Raw genomic sequence first — 21,704 nt, forward strand, 5'->3', positions numbered from 1 at the left:
AGTCATGTATTTGCACCTATGACTGGGAAAAGCAGGTGTCAGACAGAGCTATGATTGTTCACAGAGCACAGACGGATAAAGAGACTTCAGAACTAGTGAAAGCAGGAGACTACTGCGATCTTAGAGTATGAAGACAAATGCTGCCACTACCGTTAATATCTGGTTTATATTATTGTTGTAAATGCAACCTTAGGTGGTTTGAAGGGGTATCACCTGTAGGAAAATGAATTGTCAAAAAAAATACACTGGCTTGATATGGGCTGCAATTAGGTCCCATAACTGGCTTGTGCCAACTGATTATCAGGCTATAGACAGAGCTATCTTGACAGTAAATTATAAAACAACTGGCGGTTCTTCTAGTTCAACTATCCCAAATTCCTCAAGACATTGTGCCCTGTCGTAGAGATTGATTTTGCTTAAGAGTTCACTTACAGTTAAGAATAATGTAAACATTTTTATCAGTAGAACTGTTTATTATGGTGGTATAAATAAGAGAGTTAGGAATAAGGTTTCATATGAAGGTTTTTCCTTAATGAAGAGCTGGGCTATTAAAATAACTACCTTAATAATTGGGAAAGCCAAAACAAAATAAGGGAAAATAAGTAGGAAAAAGAAATTAAGATATGTTCTAGAGACACAGCTACTTATTCAAGGACATGGTGCTTGAATGGGAGAAAGATTGTTTTTGTGATGATGTTTCAGTATAAATTGTGCATTTAAAAATTTGACTGTGATTTAGGGCTATTTTTAAAAGTATCTCCCGTTCTAATCTACCAACAGATATATCTTATTTGTTGATGGTTTTATCATGTGTACACCTGAAACTAACACAACATTGTAAATGAACTATACTCCAAAAATTTCTCAAAATAAAATGGTCTAGTTTTACATTAGAACTAATAAGACTAATCTTTTAATTAAAAGCTCTTAATTTGAGCTAAAGATATGTAGTAGCAAAAGAGTAATATCATTTGTCCTTAAGCAATGTTCCTTTGGGACTTCCCTTGTGGCTCAGACAGTAAAGAATCCGCCTGCAGTGCAGGAGACTAGGTTTTAATCCCTGGGTCAAAGATCCCCTGGAGAAGGGAATGGCTACTCAGTCTGGTATTCTTGCCTGGACTATTCTATGGACAGAGGAGCCTGGCTGACTACAGTTCATGGGGTTTCAAAGAGTTGGACACAACTGAAGCGACTAACACTTTCTCTTGTGTTCCTTTATTCAAAACATGAAAGGATCTTGAAAAATCAACCAATGTTCTGCCTTTAGACATGAAACAATTAAACCACACTTAACTGGACAAATGTGTATTTTGAAAAAGCAAACTTGAAGGTGGAGATGCCTTCATCACCCAGTTCAGTATATATTGAAGACCTCACAGTGAGGACAGTTTCCTCATTTAACTTAATTCTCTTGCTGCAAATTGAATGTATGACTGTTTTCTATCCTTGGTAACAAAGGAGATTAACTGGTCATTACTGTCTGTATAGCAGGCAGATTTTATTTCCCAGATAAATGTTAACTGATTACCCTTCAATTCCTTTGTTAAAATACTACTATTTTTGTTCAAGAATAGTTGTCCAAAGGCATTTTCCTTCTAATACTTTAATCAACTTTATGGCTCTTAATTAAACTGAATCCCTTTTAAATTATATTCCTATAATTCTTAACAGTTTGATTTATATTGAAGACTTGATGCCACATTTGATAATATTTCTAAAAATACTGGAAAAAAAAGGGACATAATGGCCTGTGCTTATTTCCAACACACGTTGGATGTTTTCTATATATTTTATTTCAAGAATTCAAAAGTAATGGTGAGTTATCAAGATAATTTAAACACATGTTGTCTTAGGGAGCAAAATACATAGTTCAATTTGGATATTGAGCTCGATACTCAATACCCACCACAAGCTAGTTACCTCCTAAAACTTCTTAAAGTATATTTGTTCATACGTGTGGCTAATCACAGAGTCCTTCTTTCTTGCCACCACCATCGGGTGCATTTTAAATAGTCCATTTGCATTCCAGAATTTGCACAGCTCAAAGCACTTGAGGGTTAAAAATAGCTTTGGAGAAATGCTTGAAGAGCAGATCCACCCAGAAGTTATCTCAACTACTTGATCAACTGCCTGAAATGGAATTTCCATCCTCTCCTCTTAATCCCCTTATATGCAGAACACGAAATAGCATGGAGAGAATTCTCCATGAAACCTAATCTGTACCCTTGTACTGCACAGCAAATCAGAAAGCCTTTTTGATCCCTCCTGTCTTCAATGAATTAAACTATCATTGATCATTAATTAATGTTTGCCTTTTCTGCAAAAACCTAAAACTTGATCATACTTAAAATTTAATTTCCATTTCAATAGAAATATCATCAGGTTAAACCCGACAAAAATGAGAAGAACCCACTTTACAACATCAACAGAAATCATGCTTGAGTAGGGAAAAGAAAGGGAAGGGGAGGCAAGGGAACAGAAAGAAAGTGCAGAACAAGAGCACACATGTCAAGATGAAAGAACCGAGGGAGAAAGAAGTGCAGGCAAGGCCACCACCCATCTGCCTCTGACCTTGTCACTGGGCTCCAGTTTCTTCCCTCTGAGGTACCATTCCACTGGGATGTCCTCGTAGGACAGCTCACAGTCGAAAGTGGCGGTCTCCCCCGCGGTCACCGTGACATCCTTCAGAGGCCTCAGGAGACCAATGACGCGGGCTGTGCGAGGGGAAGGAAGCAGCTCCCGGTGACTCATTTTGTAATTCCGAAAGGATAAATACAGATTTAGTTATTGATCTTCATGCTTTCTCCGAGGAGGAAAGAGCCACAGGACTGCCCGCTGTTCTCACTCCCATGTGAACATGGCCCCTTGGTGCTGAGAAGGGGAGAGCAGGTGGCCAGGGAGTGGGTGTCTATCTGCAGGGGCCCTTTCGTTCTGATTTGCAAGGTCAGCGAGAAGTTTGAGCTGCATCTGTTGTTCTGCCAGGCATCGAGTTCCTCTTGCTACATAAGGTATGTGACTTCCAAAATAACTAAGACTCTGATTGGGAGAGGACAAGGGCCCCTCAATCACACAGCATGTCCAATCCATAAACACTTCTGCACCTTCCAAAACTGTTAGCCTGATGCTTCCTGCCTCCCTTCCTGAGTCTGAAATGCCCACACAGCAGAGTTTTTCTTTTTTGTGTGAAAGTTGTACAGCCACTTGAAAATTTTCTTTAAGGGTCTTTAAGAGTTCTGAGTTAGACTCTCTTTTCTATGAATATTCTACTTTGAAAGAATTAGGGAGTGGGGGAGTGTGAGACTTAATTTTCTTTGGTTCAAACAGAATGGTTGATGAAATTTCCAAACTTTAGAATTTGAACCACAGGTATATGAGGATGACAAAGAAGTAAATACCAGAAAGCTAGTTTCTATACTTTAATAATGTTTTCTAATTAACTAAATAAATCTAACTAATTTCACTCACATCCAGTTGCTGTAGGAGTATACGATTCACTTTCAGCAGAAAGACATAATACTTACGTTTTACTCGGAGGTGGGCGCTAGATTTAACATTGGCAGCTTGGAAATCCACCCCTCCAGTCTGGTCCAGGCGGCAATTGTGCAAAATAAGGAAGTGTGTTTTGCCTTCTTCCTTGATCTCACATTCCTGTGTCAAAAGAGGAAAGATTCCATAGGAAGTCATCTTTGGTATTTTGGTTTGAGGATAAAATACCTTAATTAAAGGAATTTACGAGGAAAACTCTTGAGGTGACTATTTTGTGAGAGAAAGCTAACAAATATTATTCATGATGGCAATACTTATTTTATCTGCTTCATTCTACACCAACTAGCAGCATTTACAGAATATCTAGAACCTTGTACCAATGCTGGATCAAAAATAACGCAAGTGTGCCTATCTGAGCCCATTCATAGACCCTAATAGCTCTCATTGGCTTGAGTTCTGATGAACTTGATATCATGTTTTAAATGCCTTGTGTGCACTCTGACTTTTCTCCTGTCCTTTTCCTATTTCACACAGCTCCTCTGGGCATTGACAAGTTCAGAAATAGCCTTACAGGTGTTTGGAGCAGGGCCTCTCCCTTGAGTTTCCAGTTGGCGTGGATATCATCTTCCGAGATTTCGGTTTCAAAGCGGGCTGTCTCGGTCTCCATCACCTCCACGCTGTACAAGGGCCGCACCAGTTTAATTTCCCGATCTAGAAAAGTGCAGGGTCAGCATGTGTCATTAGCCTCTGGCAGAAATAACTCCAACAGCTTCAAGAGTAAAGCTTGTGGAAATTTCCTTACCCTCAATGTTAAGCTTTCCTGAGGTCTTATCTGTCCCACAGTCACAGGTGTACTGTCCAATATCTGATTTCAAGGGTTTCTTTAGGATTAGCATGCGCTTTTTGCCATCTGCCTTAATAACAGCATTTTTAGATGGCTTTATTTCCTGTCCATCTTTAAACCATTTCACTGGTGCATCCGCTTTGCTAATTTCACACTGTAGAATCACTTCATCTTTCTCTACACCAGTGTAATCTTGAAGCTTTCCTGTAAAGTATGGATCTCCCTCTGCAAGTAAAGTATAATTGAAAAAAATTCATTAACCGCCTAAGGAGATAAAAATCTCTTGGGAAGTTTAAGGGGCAGCTCACAGAAGTCTGGGTGTATTTAGAAAATGTACCATGCTTCCACTCACTTAACATGTATGTTCAAAAGTTCTCTAAAAGTTAGAAAAGGAATTGATGCCTGGGATTTATCAAGATCTCGTGAGTCTGAGTGAACTCTGGGAGTTGGTGATGGACAGGGAGGCCTGGTGTGCTGTGATTCATGGGGTCGCAAAGAGCTGGACACGACTGAGCGACTGAACTGAACTGAATCTATATTATATTTTGAAGTATTTCATTAACAGTAGTATGAAAGACACAATGAAATTTAGCTTCAAATGATTATATGTTTCTCCATCATTCAGCTAAATTTTAAATTTCTTAGCAAATCTCTTATGACTAGTTTACCTGTAAGCTTTCCAGTTCACATTATTAGTTTTTCTTCTATCAATTAATAGTTTGCCTTTAATAGTCATTATACATGTTAGACTTCGTATATAATCTGCCTGAGACTAGCAGCCCAGGAAAAACAATGAGCTTTATTAACGTAAGTTCTGTGTTTCTTAGGGACTTGAAAAACATTGTTCTGAAATAATTTTGATAAAGTGAAGAGAGAGGAAGTATTTATATTCCTAATTTTAAATATGACAAGGCTCCATAATTAATTGAGTTTTAATTCTGATTTAAACTGGCTATTTTGTGAGCCTGAGTCTTTATTCCTTTAAAATCCTCATAGTTTTAGGTAAAAATATTTCAGACACAAGCCTAATAATGTATGTGGTCATTTCTTAAGGGCAGGCATTGCTTTCATGCAATTTAACACTTGAAAGATTTTACACAGTAGATACTACATACATTTCTGATGAATACAATAAAATTAAATTTTAAAAAAAGCACCTACCAAGCACAGTGAGTTTGGCTTCTGAACTTAACCCCATAGCTTCCACTTTAATTTGAGAGGTATCGTCAATAGAGAGGTTTCTGAATGTGATGGAATGGGTCTTCCCTTCATCATCCATTGAGACGAACTTGCTGGTGTGCAGGCGCTGGTCATTCTTGAACCAGCGAACACGGATGTTATCATGGGACAGCTCCACGGTAAACACAGCACTTTCCCTCTCTTTGGCTGTTACATCCTTGAGTGGGGTGAGGAATTTAAGTCGGATTCCTATCAGGAAAAAACAACAACAATTTACTAATTCCAATCCTTAAAGGAAGATATATAAAAGCAAGAATAAAAATAAAAGCGTTTAAAGGTAGCCTATTTGATAAGAATGCTTACCTTCAATGATCAGTTTGCCACTTGTATGCTGATCTTCAGCTTCAAATATGTATTTTGCTTCATCTTCAAAAGCGGCAGATTTGATCACCAGTGAATGCTTAGTACCATCTTTGATAAGCTCAATTCTGTCATCACCTGTGATTTCCTGGGTTCCTTTCAGCCAACGGTATGTTTTGGGCTCCCTGGATACTTCACATTCAAACTTAGCTTCATCTTTCTCAAAGACTTTAACGTCACTGAGAGGTGTGATGAAGATAAGTGGCAATTCTGAAAAAAAGAAAAGGGTGTGGATGAAGCCAGAATATGCTTCCAGTCATCAGTTCTGGGTCTCAAAAGGAAGCCTTGCAAAGAAAATACAAAAGGGTGGCTGGCAAGCAGAACGTACCTTTCACTTTCAGATTGGCTGCGGATTTAGCATTGGCAGCTTGGAAGGAGACCTTGCCTGTCATGTCCAGCCGGCAGTTATAAAGGACCAGAATATGCTTCTTCCCATCTTCAATGATCTCACAGTCCTGTTTGGAGTGAGGTGAGGAGGAAAGAGAAAGAAAAACATCATTTTCATAACTGGTTATTCCTACAAATAATCAAGAGATTTTATACCAGAAATGTACCCATCTTTCACCACTGAGCAAGCAAGCGCCCCACCCCTACCTATGTGATCAGATCATTGCGACTTACAGGGGAAGCAGTTAAAGGCTCTCCTTTTAGCTTCCACTGTCCATGGACATCTGGTTCAGAAAGTTCGATTTCAAAGCGAGCTGTTTCACCCACAAACACTTCTACTCCATACAGAGGCTTTTCCACTTTTATTAGTCGGGCTGAAATTTATACAGAGTTTTGTAAGAATGACTGAACAAAGCAATCGCAGATTCATATGGGGTACCTTTAGAAATTATGTGTAACTCACCCTCAACAGTGACGTTTGCTTTTGTCGTGTCTGTGCCACAGTCACACACGTATTCGCCTTTGTCCTTCAGATCTGCCTTTTTGATTTTTAAGATGCGGCGCAGGCCATCTGCCTTGATGGAGTGTTTGGGTGAAGGTAGGAGCTCTTCCCCATCTTTGAACCATTTCACCGGCACGTCTTTGCTCACTTCACACCTGAGAACAATCTCGTCCTTCTCGACTCCTGTCTTGTCATGCAATTTCACAGTGAAGTAGGGGTCAGCCTCTGTAAGGGACATTTGGCAGATGATCAGAGAACGTCAAAGTGAAATTAAAGGGTTACACATTGCAAAATGTTAACTGTTACCCACTCCCACCATCCAAAAGTCAGCTCTCTGGTTATAGCTGGTCATATTTACCTATGACCTTCAGGTTTGCTGTGGAGCTGAGGTCCTTAACCTGGGCTTTGATCTGGGATATATCATCCATTGTCACTTCTCTCATTTCCAGCTTGTGAGTCTTGCCCTCCGAGGAGATGAGTACAGTCCTGCTCGTGTGGAGTTTGGCATCATTTTTGAACCAGACCACATGCATTTTTTCATGAGAAAGTTCACAGACAAAAGTCGCTGTTTCACCTTCTTTCACTGTCTGATCTTCAAGAGGTGATATGAATTTCAGTCTTATACCTGCAATACAAGGTAATATGCTCAGAAATACAATTTACCTTCAGAAATATTCCACTTTGCCTGGCAAAAAGAATCTTTCACATAGCATTTATTGAGTCACCTTTTCAAAAGGATCTATCCTCCATTAAAAAAAAATTAAGGGGCTTGTTTTGATGGCAATGTGAAAATAAAGTTGTGGGGCTGATGGTCACTTACAGCTATTAAAACCTGGTGTTCCTTTTTTTTTTTTTTTTCCTGATGTTCTGTATGTAAAGTCAGATATTCATGTGCCTAACTATAGGATGTTAGAGTCAGAGCTCACCAGCTCTTACCTGTAACAAATAATCGTGCTGAGGTCTTCTTGCCCTCCACTTCAGCAGTATAGACTCCTTCGTCATCAAACTGAGAATTATTGATGACAAGAATGTGTTTCTTTCCATCAGTAATGATATCAAACTTGTCCGATGACTTGATTATATCAGGTCCTTTAGACCATATAACATTTGCCTCTCGAGTGAGGACACATTCAAATCGAGCCTGTCGCTTTTCTGGGACTGTGACATCCTTCAGGGGCACAGCAAAGTCAAGTTCGATTTCTGGAAGGCAAACGTTAAGAATGAGGCTTTTCAGAATGCAGGGGGCTGTCAGATGAAGTTGAGCCCACTCCATGAGTTCCAAAGGCCCATACCTTTCACTGTCAGAATGGCAGTCGTGACTGCATTCAGCGCCTGGTAAAGAACTTCACCAGCTTGGTCCAGTTTGACGTTATGCAAAGTCAAGAAGCGTTTTCCACCTTCTGCCTTGATCTCACATGTCTGAAAAAGGATAGTTTTAGTTAGCATTTGAATGGGATAGATTGTTTCAGATACAGATGTCTATAGAGCCATAAAATAACTGTAATACTACTAATGAAAATAAAGTACATTGTCATAAACATTTTTTAAAAATTGCTGAGCTGTCTACAAATAGTGCATCAAATTTCTTCCCCTCTTTGAGACTTTAGAAGCCAGAAATAATTCCATCATTACTGAACCAAATCCGAGTGTCACAATCAGTTATAGAATGTAGTCATATAGAATATTTTTTATTGATGTATAGTTGACTTACAATGTAGTGTTTATCACAGGATGCTGAATATAGTTCCCTGTGCTACATTGTAGGATCTGTGGTTTACTCATTTTATATATAATAGTTTGTGTCTGCTAACCCTAAACTCCCACACTCCCTCTCTCCCTTGACAACCACTAGTCTCTTTTCTATGTCTGTGAGACTTTCTGTTTTGTAGACAGGTTCATTTGTGTATATGATTAACAACTTAAAAGAAGAAATTACTCACAGGTGAGGGTCTTAGAAGTTCTCCCTTCAGTTTCCATTGTCCAGGAACGTCTACTTCCGAGATTTCTGCATCAAAGCTTGCACTTTCTTTCTCATAAATGGTAACATCCTCTATTGGCTTAAGCAATTCAACTTCACGTTCTGTATTGGTAAAGGATGAAAAACCATCAGGCGTTAAACAATCTAATGACACTTTTGTGAGTGTACCTGTGTATATTATTTTGCCTTGGGCACATACAAAATTCAAGAATAGATGGTAAGATTTTTATACCTCCAATTGTCAGCTTTGCAGGGTATCTTTTCCCTTCAATTTCCACTGCATATTCATCAACATCTTCTGGCATAGCATTTTTAACTTTGAGGTGTATATGATTTCCATCTCTTATTATCTCAGTCTTATCAGTTGGTTCCAAGGGGATTTCATCATATCCTTTGTACCACTTAATGTTTGGAGTATCCTTTGCTATAACACAGGTGAAAACAGCTGTCCCTTTGGGTTTCACATGCTGATCTCGTATGGGTTTCACCAGCCAGTCTCTAATGACTTCTGTATGATAAAAGAGGTCAGAAAAGATAATTATGATCTGAATAAGCAATACAAAAACTTCCTTAGTAAATTTCAGAAATAGCAAAAAATTCTCAAAACTGGACATAATTAGTCTGCTATGATTTGATATTCTCCCTGTTAGGTAAGGTGTAAGACTGCTGATATTCTGATACTGGAAATTGAAGATCTCGCTTCTCTTTTCTTAATAGTAAGTAGAACTTATTTCCCAGCGAAGTACTGACCTACTACTTTCACGCAGGATGAGCACTCCAGGTTGTTGGCATTTTCCACAGTCACTGTGTATGTCCCAGCGTCGGAATCATCTGCATCATTGATGGTCAGAGCCCGCAACAAGCCGATGACGCCGGGCACAATTTTGCCGGGTTTCTCCACGACAATCTTGCCATCCTTCCTCCAGACCACGTCACGTTCTTTGTTTAACTCACAGCTTAAGTACAGTGGCTGTCCTTTGACCACTGTGACTTCCTCTTCAAGCGTTTTTACAAAACGCACGGGAAGTTCTATGGAGAATTGCGATATTAAGAAGTGGCAGAGACTTTTCAATACATACAATATTTTCATTGAGATAAAACTTGGGAATAAATTTTGTTTAAGGGGCAATAAAAATTGCTACGGAGGTTTACTGTGTTAACACTTCATGGGGGCCATATTCAGAAGACTGGAAATTACCTTCAACAATCAGTTTAGCCGTGGAGGTCTTCTCCTTATTTCCCAGACGTAGAACACAGGTGTATTCGCCAGCATCAGAAAGTTGAACATCAATGATATGAAGCTTTCTGTCTTTCCCATCAGCGATGAATCTGTGCTTTGGGCTCTCACGGATATTGCTACCATCTTTCATCCAGCTTGTAACTGCAGTGGACGGGGAGACTAAACACTCAAAGATTGCAGAAGAGCCAACTGACTCTGCTTCAGTCAAGACAATGTCTTTGATTTCTTTCACAAACTTCAATGGCACAGCCTTCAGCTGGTAGGTGAATGGGGCTTCGTCAGGCGGCTTCTCTCCACCACTTCCTGGTCTTAACTTTTTCCTTTCAGCTTCTATTGGTGAAGGAGTCTTTTTGGCTACACCTAATTCAAAATAAAATCAAAAGTTGAATTGGCATTTCCATAAGGGTCAGAAAGTGCATACCTGGCTGTCTGCTGGGTAAAACCAGTGACCATGAGACAAGAGGGGAAAATTAAAGATGAGGCAACTGAGAGGTCAGTTGAATTTATCCTGCTTTCTTTCAGAAAGAAAATGAGGTGGCAAAAGGAATCCATGGGTAATAAACACTCATTTTCTCAAGTTTGAAAGCCAAATGTATAATGTCTAGATTAATGTCTCATTATTTTATCTATCATGTATAAATATCATGTATATGGAGAATGAAACTTGGAACTTGTAGGGTTCATTATCCTAAAGTGTATATGTTACATATGTAATATCCACTTGAGTAATACTAGAGGTGTATTCATTGTGGTATCAAAAGACATACTAGTTTTTGCAGAATCAATTAGAAATCATAAAGATTGATATAAATTTTGAAATGTTCCCCCTTAAACAGAAAACTGCCCTTGAATGTAAAGTTTCCAAAGAGTGAAAGGTTTTACAACTCAGGTACAGGGAAATGAATCTTACCTTTGATGGGACCTTTTGGCTTGGCAGCCTCCTCTTTCGGTGCTTTGGCTTCTGGAATAAAAATAAAACCCAGGATTTAAACAATTTTCAGACTTATTTCATGCTTTGTAGTAAACCATGTCGGCTGAATAATGCTCTTTATTATAAATATGAATGCATGAAGAAAAACTGGACTTATTTATGTGACTTTTACTGAGAATATCTGGATATTTCCAGCAAGGCATATTCTGAATGCTGTGACCACGCTAAATTGCCAATGTTTCTAGGATTAAAAAATTACCTTCAGCAAGTAATTCTCCCATTTCTGGAAGGCTTACTCTTACCTTGTGAGGAAGAGTTTTACTCTTACCTAGCTGTGTAAAATATTTTGTACGTTAATGTGCGTGCTGGTTTTGTGAATCAAGGAAATACCTTTTTATGTCAACAAGGAATCAATGTAGGCAAAAGGGAAATAACCCAGAAGTTACCAAAGCCTTTCTTTATTAAGCTGGGCAAATAAATCCAGGGAAGACTCCAGAAAAAGAAAGGGTCTGTGTACTACAAAGGTACGAATTCTTTGACGATTTCCCTTAATTAGACAATGAACTAAGGCAAAACCAAGACAGTTCCCACACTTAAGAGTTTAATTCAATTAATATGGGGCAGTATAAATTGTAGAACCAGTTCTTTAGTGTCAGACCCTGGGGATGTGAGAAAAGCTGTACTCTTAAACATACTTAATTATCTCAATGGCAGTTCTTATCTTTTTCTGAACTAAAAAAAGTATCACATAAAAATCATAAAAGTTTAAAAGAATAATGCCCAAACCATATCAGTGACAACATATGTTATATAATATTAAAGTTAAACCATAGATGAAAGAACACAGTATATCCTCATGTTATTAAACATAATAAAAAACCAAATATTTCTTGCTATGTACCAAGCACTGTGCTAAAAGTTTTGCATATAGTTAATCGTCATAATAGTTTTAATAAGTAGAGTTATTAAGTATTCTGATTTTACAGACTAGGAAATTAAAATTTAAAGAAATGAAGGAAGTAGCCAAAGATCAAATAGTTAGGACATATGTTTATCAACGATCTATACATGTCAAATCATTTTGGTTTTGAGATTATCTCCTAAGTAGTTCAACTAATATGTATTTTAAGTTTGTACCTAAGATACTGAGTTAGTACATTTAAGAAAATTATTATTGATCTAAATTCTTATATAGATTTAAAGGCAGAACTATGCAGTCCTTTTTTTTTCTTTTCATTGTGGTAAAACATACCTAACATAAAACTGACCAGTTTAACCATTTTTAGGTGTACAATTCAGTTGCATTAAATACTTCACAATATTATGCAACCATCAACACTATCCATTTCCAGAACTTTTTCTTTATCCCAAAATGCAGTCTTTTTAAAAAGTGAGAAATGATTTTTACAGGGTACATGGGAAATTTGAATCTCCATGGGATTCCTATATGTATGTCCTTAGAGAATATCTATATGTCTTAACTTTGAATATATTCATTAGTTAATCTCAAAAGCATATAAATAAACGATGCTTTGCAGAAATACACATTTCAATCAAAATTACACATTTCAATTGCACAATATGCATCCATGATGAGAAAGTAGGTTGGTACAGGGTAGCAGATAAAGAAAATTTAATCATTAATTTATAAGCTCCCACAATTGAAATGATGCTTTGTTTCAACAAAAAGAAAGCTTGATTTTTAATGAAGTTTTCATTAAGCCACCAAAACAAACAAGCAAAAAGAAAACAACAGAATAATTACCTGCTTTCTTTCCAACTACTGGCACCGTCACTGGGGCAGCGATGGGAGTGGGTGGGGGCTCCACGGGAGGTGGTTTGATTATTTTCACTTCTGCAAAAAGATGTTCATTGCATTAATGTATCGTTTGTCACTTCCTGAAACCCATTTGCCTATTTGCCTCCCCTGATGAATTTTAAAATCTAATAAACTGGTTTTCAAAGAACAATATATTCTAATTATAATAACATCTATATACAAGATAATAACATATTTGAAAATATGTGACATTATATTAAAATATAACAGTATAATCTAAGACATTGGGGCATTAGAAATCATTTGATGCATGCACACTTTTACTCCTTTTTTCTTATTAACTATACATTGTTTGTGTGAAACATGAAGGTATATGCTGTTGATATTGAGGATAAGCTTGCTTACCTGCTTCAGGCTTTGGTTTTGGTTCAGGGGCAGGGAGAGGTATTGGTGGCTTAATTTCAGGCACTAAAACAATTCATAGTAATAAGCAAGTTATCACAGAGTTTTTGAAGTTTTTCACAAAGTCAAACCAAAATTGGACAGGTTTAATGTATCTTGGAAGATACTAGAATTTATACACAAACAGTCACCAAGTCAAATACTTGACCCAAGTTTATTCTTACATTTAAACAAAGTACTTAGAAAATACAGCAAGTCAGGTTTATTGATTTTCTAATGTTATTATTCATCTCACTGCCCATAAATACAATTTTCTTAGTTTTTAAAACTCAGTAATTTATGTAACAAATGGATGGGCATGAGGCAACTGCACCTGAGAGTGAATTGTAAAGAAAATTAAGCTGGTAAGAGGAGTAGAGGTCATGTGTTCAAATCTTAATGCCAGTGTAATGATATTTTAATTGATGCATATTTGTATTTTTAGAGACAACTGGAAGTTTGTACCTTTTGTTGGTTCTGGAATTTTCCTTTCCTTTTTGGTAACAGCTGGAGGTGCTTCAACCTCTTCCACAGCTTTTGGAGGTGGTTCTGGCACTTTAAGATAATAGGATGATTTTCTAGTGTTATTTTAGGATTTGAATCCTTAGAAATCAGCTAATCTGAAATAATTAGATCAAACTATTTTCTGAAGCTCTGTTGTTGACTTTAGAAAGAAAACCCTTATATTCTATCAATTAATTTCTGTTTTCTCTTCTTGACTCTGCTTCAATTTATTTTTTCTTTCTCTTATTTCACCTATTTGCCTCCCAACCCCATTAGTGAGCTCTCCCTTTCTAAATCACTTCTTAAATAGCAAATATACTCTTTGAGAATACATAAAAATCAGCCCACTAAAAGCCCCAAATTTTATGAAACATTTCTGACACCTTCCCATGAAGTTATTTTGCAGCCAACTTGATTATTTCACAAATAATAATAACAATAATGATGATGAAGTGCATGGAAATGCATGAATGGATTTGAGAACTATTAATACTATAAAAATGTTTAAACAGAAAGCAGACAATGGAAAACATAGACAGATGAAATATGAAGCTACATTTATATTTAACTCCATTTATGTTTACAAGATAAACCTTTTGTTAAATCTCAATTTTGTTAAAAGATAATTTCACAGATTTTTACTGAGATTCCTACCTGCAGGTTTTTTAATTTTTTCTACTTTTTTAGGTTCTACTTTAGGTTCTTCTTCTTCAGGCCTCCTTCTTAGAACTTAAAAAGACAAAAAGGTTTATATGTAAACCAAGACAAATGAATGAAGATGTTGAATAAGCTTAATGAATGCAAATAACATACAAAGCAAGGAAAGTGAAAAGCATGAGATCAAGCGCACCGGGAAACTGGCTTTTACATTAAAAATGCTGTTAAGAAAAAGATCAAGTGTTGTTAAGGTAATTAAAACAGCACTCAGAGTCACTTTATATAGATAGTCTCTTCAGAGACAAATCCATGGCAGAAATATCCAAACACAAAATGAATAACCTGAAGAGCAAAAAATTCTAATAATTCAATGTTATAATTTAATGAGAAAAGAAGAATTTAAATAAGTACAAAGTTAACAGAAGTGGAGATGGCCAAAGAAATGTAGCCAAGAAATAAGTAATTCTATGTGGAGGGAAAGTCAGAATTTGATTCTTCATTCAAATATCTTGTTTCTAATTCTTTAATACTTTATTAGTAGAAAGAAATGCTCAGGTTTTAGAAAATGTTATTTATTAGTTGTGGTAATCCTGTGTCACACTTTAAAACTGAATTTTGAGTTTAGACTTAAATCATTTGGTGTAATTTAGAGTATTTAATAGGCTTAGTGTATTTTACTACATAATGATTATGAAAATGGCAGCTATAGTCATTGTTATTAGTTTAGAATATTATCAATTTAATCATGTCTATTAATGTTGTAAATTTCAAGATACTCTGAATGCTCACAAAATTTCTGTCTTTTTAAAAAGATGTGAAAGTGATCATATTTAATTTTCAAAGCAACTAGAAATGAATTTTGATATATTAGGAATCTAATTAAGAGAAAACCAAGGAACAGAAGTATTTTGTAAGCTTTTCAAGTTCTTTTTTGTTATTTGAAGCTGATACAATGTTTGAAAAATACTATACCGCTTTTGAGAACAACTTCTTCCTTTGGTTGAGGTTTAGGTTCAGGAAGTAATTTGCGAACTTTCTTTTCACCTCCAGCCACTTAAAAAAATATGATTTTAAATTTTGAAGTAAATTCATATAAAAAGAAAATTTCAACAAGAAACTGCCTCTTTCAAAACTAGTTAACCATGATGCATAAGTAATAATTCTTGTTGCATATAAATATCACAGAATTTAAAAGCAAGAACACACAAGTTGTTTCCTCTGCATAGATCTATATAACCTTGTGATGAAATTCAATTGCATTAACTTCAGGCAAATATATTCATTCACCTTAAAAGGGTGTAGAAGATATTATTCTATATTGACTTTGTGGATTTTTCATTCAATGCAAGGTTCTTGACAGCATCTTTGCCCCAATATGCAATTGTAGATTGTTCAAATCTACACTGATATCCCCCGACCATTACTTATAGTAGGCGTGAATGACATTATTCAAATCTTCTCCACTAACGAGAGAAGAAAGCCAAATAATATGGATTATGAACTTGATTTGGGAAAGGAGAAATACTTAAACAATCTGAATTTTCAGATATTTCTATAAAGTTTCACATTTGGTGTTTTAAATAAGACATTTGCAATTTATTAAATAACTTTCATTTTATGTGACAAAGATAGATGTGCTTAACTCTTACTTGAAATTTTAAACATACAGAGCAAATATGTAAATATTTCATTTTAAATATTTTTCCTGTCAAGTATTTTAAGTAAAATTTCACAAATATTAAATGTTTTTATCCATGATAATTATTTTAGAGTTACCAGTATTTGTAATGTAAACCATTTTCATTGATCAAGCTGGAGAGAGGCTTATGCATTTAATTTCCATCAGTAATATCATTTACTTATCTAATGAATATAGTGAAAATGTATCTTTGTATCTGTTTTTCCATATTATTATTTCATTTTTAAGATCTTATGTATGAGACTCAGGTGTAGAACACACCATTGTAGTTATTTTTAAAGTCATTATATATGAATATGTCATTGCACGTCATTTAACGTTTGCGTGGCTTTACAGAGGATTATTACATCCTCTGCATCCACATTAACATCCACAGCAACACTAATTTGTAATCTCTGCTTTATAAATGAGGAAATATATATTCAGATGGGTGATTTTTCCAAAATCCCAGAGTGAATCAGGAATAGATTCAACTTATGAGTCTGGACGTGTTAATTACTTAAATAGAACACTGTTCCCTACTCTGCTCACTGGAGAAATGAACAATTTTATTTTCAATAGATGTTTTATAAACCTTTATGATTCATTTATTTTTCTTTTCAGTCCAAGCTTAGATAGGGAAAAATACTGTTTAAAGAGAAATGCGTTGTGAAAAAATGACCTGCGGGGAGAAAGAAACTTCCCTACAACATGAGATCTGTACACCCAAGAGAATGTTTTGGAGTCCCTGAGAAGAGAGTAATAGGAACGCGATAAGGAAATCCCTATGAATCATATTAACAGTACAGAAGGAAAACAGGACTTATTTTTGGTGCTTATAACACTGGCTAAAATACTGTTCTTCAAGTGAAATTGCAAGGCTTTCTATTGCTAGCTCTCAGCATTTTAATCTAAGATGTGTCCTGATATTAATGTCAGCTAACCAGTAAAATTTGCTATTTTTTAGTTTAGGAAAATGCAAAAAGATATATGTAGATGAGACAAAACAACAACTATCCATGAATGCATGAAACTGATGAGAGACAATGAAAGCAACACTCATGAACCAGGACTATAAAAGCTACAAAAACACAAGAAATCAGTGAGACTACTCTGATTTTTTTTTTTTTAAAGGAAAGAAGAAGAAAAAGAAGAACACTGAAGACAGCAGGAAGAGCAAGGAGTTAGAGCAAGGGATACTGAATATGAGCATTTTCTAGACTGTTGAAATACCTTTCAGAGGTGTAAGCTCCACTTTTTCTGGAACCACAGGTTTCTCAGGAACTTTCTTCTTTGAAACAGCTTTAAAGAAGATGATCTTACTTTTATTATTTGTTTATTTAGACTGATCTGAAGCAAATTATTAAATACCTGCTTTATTGTCTATACCCAAAAGCATTAATAACAGCCAAGAACAGCCACTGAAGAACATACAAGAAGCGTTCAAACCATGAAAACAGATTCAAGTTTTACTCCAAAGTGGAGTAGTAAGTTAAAGTCTGGCTAAGAAGAAAGATAAGTTTTACTCTTTGCAGGGGTAAGAAATCTTCCTTTGCATATAGATTTTACAAGAAGGGAAACATATTTAAGTGTGTGTCTTCATAAAATGTTAATCAACAGATGGGTAACCTTTTAAGAAGTGTTCGCTTTTTCTATGTCTGATTTAAAATGCCAAAGACTCTCCCTACAGGCCAGGAGTGTTGCAGAGAGGCAAGAAACAAGCTTTCCTATGGAAAACTCTGATTTTGTGTACATGTGTAGGTAAGGGAAAAGTGCTCACCTAAGATTATATCTAGATTATTTTAAATGGGGAAATCTCATGACACCACAAATAGACAACATTTTGTCAAAAATAGAAAGAATGATACAATTTTGCTAGTTTTTCAGCTTTTAAAGATGTTATTTTAAGAATTAAATAATATTGAATCAATTCAAAGTAAAAGTGAAAGTCACTCAGTCATGTCTGACACTTTGCTACCCCATGGACTATAGTCCCTGGCATTCCCTAGGCCAGAATACTGGAGTGGGTAGCCTTTCCCTTCTCCAGGGGATCTTCCCAACCCAGGGATTGAACCCAGGTCTCCTGCATTGTGGGCAGATTCTTTACCAGCTGAGCCACAAGGAAAGCCTAAGAATACTGAATTCAAAGAAAAATCTAAATGCAAAGAGAATGAAAGAAAGTTTAACAAGGGGAACAACCACAGAACACAGTTGGGTTTTTATCAAGTTGTAAAAAAAAAAAAAAAAGTAGGGAAGCAGTGATAAGTTGTTCATATACCTTCTTTTCATGGTATATGAACACATCAGCTATTGGATCCCATAAATATAATGCCTATAGTATATTTTAAAGCATATGTCATTCTTTAAGGACAAAGTTTTGGCTTTTATATAAATTCATTAGTGCAATATTAAAAATATCCTGCTAAGTTTTCTTCTACATTTCACATGCACAAGATCCCAAAGATATGCATAGCAATCACACTTTGAAATCAGAAAACCCTTTCACCCCACTCTGCATGAGAAAGTTAGCTGGACAGCCCCTGCATCCAGATGGTCAGGATGAAGCTAACCATGGTGCACTTTCTGACACTTTGGGCAGCAAGCATGGCCTGACAACGCTCCCGGGGCAGCATAAAATACAAGTCTGTATGAAATCCCCCAGCATGATCATGTCCAAAAGTACACATTTTAAAAATACATTTCTTGCAAGCACCACTTCAGATGTTTGGATGGAAGTTTGGAGCAGGTTAATAAAACTTTGCAAGTATCATTTTATACCTTTAAGCTGGAATATTTTCTCCTTTACATCTTCTTTAGGTGGAGCAGGAGGAGGAGCTGGGGGCCTTGGTTTGAGTTTTGGTTTCTCAATAACCTTCTTTTCAGGTTCAGGTTCTTAAAAGAGTATTTCAGGAGTATTAGTATATGAATACAACGACTGGTATGTGGACTTACAGTATATTCAGCAGAAATATAAGGATACTTATGTAAGAAGTAAGAAGCATATTTAAGTAAGAAGTTTGCTTTTTTGGATACATAATGTTGGTATCCAACATAAAACATAAAAATGTTCAACATAAAACATAAGAATATCAACACTGTACATAGATAACAAGTACAGCACAAGCACTAATGAAAATGACAAAGGAAGCATCCATATAAGCCACACTGACATGAAATAAATAGTGCAAATCACATGAACACAGACGACAGAGATGCACATTTAAAACAATACCTTACATACAGGTGAAGAGAGACATGCTGTACACATCGAACAACGTAAAACATATACAGATATATCAAGAGGAAGAATATGGTGATGAAGATTTAAGTCCAACTAACTGAATACCTTGTACTGGTGTTTCTTCCGGCTGTGGTTCAGGTTCTTCGGGTTCTTCAGGTTTAACATACTTTTCAATTTCACGTTCTTTAGAGAATGTTGACAAAGGATAAGAGGTTGTAATGTAAAGTTCTTCACAAGACTCATACAAATTTCACACAGATGCAAAGATGACAGTCACAGAAACAAAAATATACATATTCACTTACATAGAAAAAGAGGTTAATATTTCTATTTTATTATATTCAAGCTTTCTACTGTTTGATGTATGTTGATGGCAAATGAAATGATTTTTAAAATCTGATGTTGGGTTATCATTGGAAGATCCAATGCAATGATTCCAGTTTTGCCTCAGTAAACTGTATCTTTTGGAATTTATTACAATCAAGAATAATCAAAGATTATACTTCAAAAGACGTTTAATGATTTGAAAAACAAACAAGTCAAATATGTGCTAGAATGCTTTTACATATAATTTCAAGAAGGAATGTTAGCCTATAAATACTTTTGTATTTCTAATAGGAGTTTTCAAGAGATTAAAAATTTTATATTTATACATATATATATACCTTCAACAGGGGGAGTCTCTTTTCTACCAATGGTTATGGATGCTCTTTCTTCATATATTATTTCCTCAGGCGACTCTTCAACTTAAAAAACACAGTATTTTATTTTAGACTGAATTCAGAGTAGAATACTGTGACTGCTGAGTTTCAACGTATCAACTTAGTTACACACTAGAACATATTCTTCAGAAGATTTCAAAATACCAATAACTATACTACATAAGACAGGCAACAGATAAACACAAAAGATCCATCTACAACCAAAGCAAGATGATGAGACGACTATCATCTTTCCAAGATTTAGAGCACAGCCACGTACCTTGTACAGGTGGAGCTTCTGGTTCTTCAGGGATAGGAACTGACACTTTCTTTTCTGTGACGATTTCCTTGGGAACTTCAGGCACTTTAAAGATATTGATTTTGTTTACTATTAAGAATTTAGAAGATGTACAAGATACTGCAAAGAGCAGGCAAAGAATACATGGGTACGGTACTTCATCTTATAAGACTCGGTGGGGAAAACAGCTTTAGAGGCAAGGCACCCTTTTGGACATCCTAATTTCATAAATAAGTCCTTGCAGACTTCTTCATTTATTTCTCATCCTCTGTGTGCCTTTAAATATAGATGTTTTCCACTGGTCTAACTTTGATGATTTTAAAAACTGAATCTACATTTTTTGAGCAATCACTCCATTCTCAACTCTTATTTCCATGGTAATGACTTATGGATCTACATCTCTGGCCCCAATCTCTCCTAAGTTCCAGATGCATATTCTCAAATTCCATACTTGAAATGTAAAACATATATTCACTGCCTTCTTTCTAATATTAGTTTGGGGGTTCATTGAACCATTCTCATGGCCTAGCTTCAACTCTTATAATCATTTTGGGCTCATCTATTTCCTTCATTACTTTAAGAATAGACACCCACTCAATCTCCACTTCTCTTAAATCTAATCCTTTCCATTTCTGTCACCACTGATCTTACTCAATTTTTGAAGACCTTAAAAATTGCAATGGCTCTTTTCTATTATTGTCCTCCTCTAAGAATTTGACCTTCTGCCAGTTATCTGAAGCTCGACTCCTGTTAATTTATACACCACTGAAGCCTATTGCCCACAGACTAAAGTACATGCCTTATATTAGCATTCAAAGAACTCCAAAACATGACTGGCATCATTACATCCAGCCTTATCTTTCAGGATAAGCTAGGTTTCTCCTGTTTGTCTGTCTTATTTTCTCCTTGCCTTCATTATTTCCCCCTGTTTTTCTGTAAAATCTGTTCTTGCATAAACTTATACTTCATATTTTTGTTATAAGAACTACTATTAAGATGCTTAGCATTCAGATAAATACATTCTTTCTTTCTTCATGGTAGATACCTTTTACTCGCTGGATTTCTGGTTTTTTGGTAACAGGCTCAGGTTCTTTCTTTACTGGAACAAGTCTCTTGGGCAGCTCAGACACTTTGAAGATATTAGTTTTATTTTAGAAAGAGTATTTAAAGACATTGGAAAAAGAGTTAAGAATAAAGAACTTATAATTAAAGAGCAGCATTAAAATTAATGAAATCAAAATAAGGACATTTTTGTCCCTAACACTGAAGACAACTTATTGGATTCCACTTGAAGATATCAGAATACTTAAAAAAAATATAATGTCAATGATGATGTGAATACCTTTAATTTCTGGTGTTTCTGGCTTCTTAATAGTTGGGACTTTCTTCATTGGGACAACTTTCTTTGCCATCGCAGGTACTTTAAAGATATTAGTA

At 35.8% G+C, this 21,704-nt stretch overlaps 1 protein-coding gene across 1 annotated transcript in view; it reads right to left on the reverse strand.

The window, feature by feature from the left end:
* TTN (titin) overlaps positions 1 to 21,704 on the reverse strand; it is a 276,220-nt gene that overhangs the window by 101,111 nt on the left and 153,405 nt on the right. Inside the window, 24 exon segments of the mRNA XM_070359061.1 lie at positions 2,572 to 2,714; positions 3,522 to 3,648; positions 4,058 to 4,197; positions 4,289 to 4,555; positions 5,492 to 5,758; positions 5,873 to 6,139; positions 6,258 to 6,384; positions 6,551 to 6,690; positions 6,780 to 7,043; positions 7,177 to 7,443; positions 7,755 to 8,018; positions 8,111 to 8,237; positions 8,759 to 8,898; positions 9,029 to 9,304; positions 9,547 to 9,825; positions 9,995 to 10,396; positions 10,947 to 10,997; positions 12,733 to 12,822; positions 13,153 to 13,215; positions 13,654 to 13,743; positions 14,347 to 14,421; positions 15,322 to 15,402; positions 17,261 to 17,329; positions 18,806 to 18,919. Of these exon segments, the coding sequence (XP_070215162.1) occupies positions 2,572 to 2,714; positions 3,522 to 3,648; positions 4,058 to 4,197; positions 4,289 to 4,555; positions 5,492 to 5,758; positions 5,873 to 6,139; positions 6,258 to 6,384; positions 6,551 to 6,690; positions 6,780 to 7,043; positions 7,177 to 7,443; positions 7,755 to 8,018; positions 8,111 to 8,237; positions 8,759 to 8,898; positions 9,029 to 9,304; positions 9,547 to 9,825; positions 9,995 to 10,396; positions 10,947 to 10,997; positions 12,733 to 12,822; positions 13,153 to 13,215; positions 13,654 to 13,743; positions 14,347 to 14,421; positions 15,322 to 15,402; positions 17,261 to 17,329; positions 18,806 to 18,919 (4,130 nt within the window).

This window comes from Bos mutus, chromosome 2 (genome assembly GCF_027580195.1).
Source record: "Bos mutus isolate GX-2022 chromosome 2, NWIPB_WYAK_1.1, whole genome shotgun sequence".
NCBI classification, from domain to species: domain Eukaryota; kingdom Metazoa; phylum Chordata; class Mammalia; order Artiodactyla; family Bovidae; genus Bos; species Bos mutus.